The sequence below is a fragment of the Emiliania huxleyi genome, assembly GCF_000372725.1.
Source record: "Emiliania huxleyi CCMP1516 chromosome Unknown EMIHUscaffold_144, whole genome shotgun sequence".
NCBI lineage: Eukaryota > Haptophyta > Isochrysidales > Noelaerhabdaceae > Emiliania > Emiliania huxleyi.
Window position 1 is genome coordinate 79,821 of NW_005201154.1, and position 2,225 is coordinate 82,045.

General features: G+C 63.6%; 1 protein-coding gene across 1 annotated transcript in view; it reads left to right on the top strand.

Moving 5' to 3' along the window:
• Positions 1–1,903: 1,903 nt before the first annotated feature.
• The window catches only part of EMIHUDRAFT_228095 (hypothetical protein), a gene marked incomplete at both ends in the record, with an annotated part of 823 nt that continues 501 nt past the window's right edge, over positions 1,904–2,225 (top strand). The window contains one exon of the mRNA XM_005787203.1: positions 1,904–2,129. Within this exon, the coding sequence (XP_005787260.1) occupies positions 1,904–2,129 (226 nt within the window). The remainder of the gene's footprint in view (positions 2,130–2,225) is intronic.

Sequence of the window (2,225 nt, forward strand, 5' to 3'; positions counted from 1 at the left end):
CCCGCCGTTTAGCTCCCTCACCGCATGCTCTGCCGCCGTGCAAGGCCGTGGCGCCGCCTGATCCCTCGCAAAACTTGCAGCCGCTGCTGTGGCAGGACGAGGGGCTGTGTCCTTCCCGCCCGCTTCATGCAGAGCATACGGAGGCGGCGCTCGCTCCACCGGCTGTGGTCCACGGCGCTCACCCTCCGCTGAAGTTGATGGCCTTGGTGGGAGCGCATGCGCTGCGTGGGGTGTCGCCGCAAGGCACCGGAGCGCACCGGCCGCTGGGGACGCCTTTCGCCGTTGGAGCAGCTGGCGCTCTCGAACTGGGCTGATTGAGTCGAACAGGTTGAGCGCCCAGCGGCAGTCTGCAATGCTCGAAGCTGACGGCGAGAGGGCCAGTGCTGCCGTGCGGCCGGATCGATCCTGCAGATCGAAACGCGCGAGCCCGTCGCCGCAAGTGTCGGCACTCAGCTCTGGCCACGAATGCGAGTAGCCTAGCGTGTGCCCCAGCGCGTGGCGCTGCTTCAAGAGCATGTGTACCGGGAGGCGGGAGTCGTTTCACCTCGATAAAGTCGAAGAACCCGTTCTCCAAGTGCTCCGTTCTTGAAGAAGAATGGCACTCATAGGGCTAGTTCCAATTCACTCTGACACGCTAATCTTGAAAACGTCTCCAACGGAGCTCCGTGTTGCTCCCAGCGCCCTCCCCCGCGCTCCCTGCGGCCATGGCCGATGATGCTAGTATGAGGGGCCATCTGGCTACCGCGAGAGCGACCCAACTCGTCGACATCGTCCGATGATGGTGCCGCAAAGTCAGCCTTCGGAGGCTATCGTGGGGTCGAGCCGGCGGTAGCCGTGACATGTGGTTCCACCACCCCTCGTAGGCTTTGCCTCTGACCGCCACCGTTCCCAGGCTGCCTAATGGGATGGAAAGGAAGGCTCGGCGAGCGTATAGAAGCGTGCTCGACCTCGTCGTGGCAACCTGCAAGGCAGCGCTGGTAGGCGCGATGAGCGTCGCGCCACCTGACCCGAGACGGGTCGCAGGCGTCGTACCGAGCGCGTCAAGTCCGTTGTACTGATGTGCTCTGTACGGGCGAGTCGACCACGTCGGCGTCAAAGGAGCGACGTGCGACCTGTCAGAGCTTGCTCTCCGATCTCAGCGGCATCGAGTCGTCTCCGGCGGCGACAATTCGGTACCTCCCCAGGACGCGCAGAGGCAGCTGCGACCCCGCCGAGTGGACGGGGGCACTCCGCGCCACCTGCCGAGTGCCCCCGTCCACTCGGCGGGGTCACTCACAGCTGCCTCTGGAAGGCACCGAGAGGTACCAAATGGCGCAAATGACCAAAATCAAGATTGTGTAACGCGGGCTGTGCCACTGTGAAGGGGCCCCGGATTCCCCGTTTCTTTTCCCCCTCTAGAATACGCCGGTGGTGTGCCCCGTGTGGCACCCCGACCTGTTGTCTCACCCTGGCTCCCAAGATCGTTTTGGTCGTCACATTGTGACCCCCGACGTCGTCAAATGTCGCTCGTCTGTCCTTCCCCCCTAGTGTCGTGCGACGGAGTTTTCTTGTAAAATTATTTTGAGAGCGCCTTCGTTGTTAATAGTACAAACCCAATGGTCCCAAATTCTTTTCGCCATCCGAGACCGGCCAGCACGGGTACAAAGAGGGTCCCGGAGAATCCCCAGCTGCGGAAACGTAGTATCGCTCAAGAGGTGCGATACTGCGGGGGAGTGTAAGGTGCCTATATGGGCTTCCAGTATCGGACCTTCAAGAAATGTGTATCGCGCGCCTTGCGGGGGGGGGGGCGGAAAGAGGAACCTCTTAGCGCCATCGCCACGGTGCTGCATGCAGCGCCGGGCGACGACGGCTTACCGCCTGAAATGCGGTTTTGAGGTGACTTCTCGGACATTTCCGCCTCGCCATGAAACTAATCGTTGTGGGCGGCTCCGGCTACCTAGGCGCCCGCGTCGTGCGCCAGGCGCTGCTGCGAGGCCACTCCGTCACCTCCATCTCGCGCTCTGGCGGCCCGCCCGCTGGCGTCACTCCCGCGGCCGAGTTGGAGGGCGCCGAGTGGGTCGCAGGCGACGCCACCGTCCCAGAGGTGCAGGCGCGGGTCGGAGACGCCGACGGCGTGATAACAACCCTCGGTGTGTTTGGGACGAATGAGCGGATGCGCGCCGTGAACGGCGACGCCAACATTGCCATCGCCCGCGCTGCCGCAGCCGGCGGCGTGAAGCGGTTCG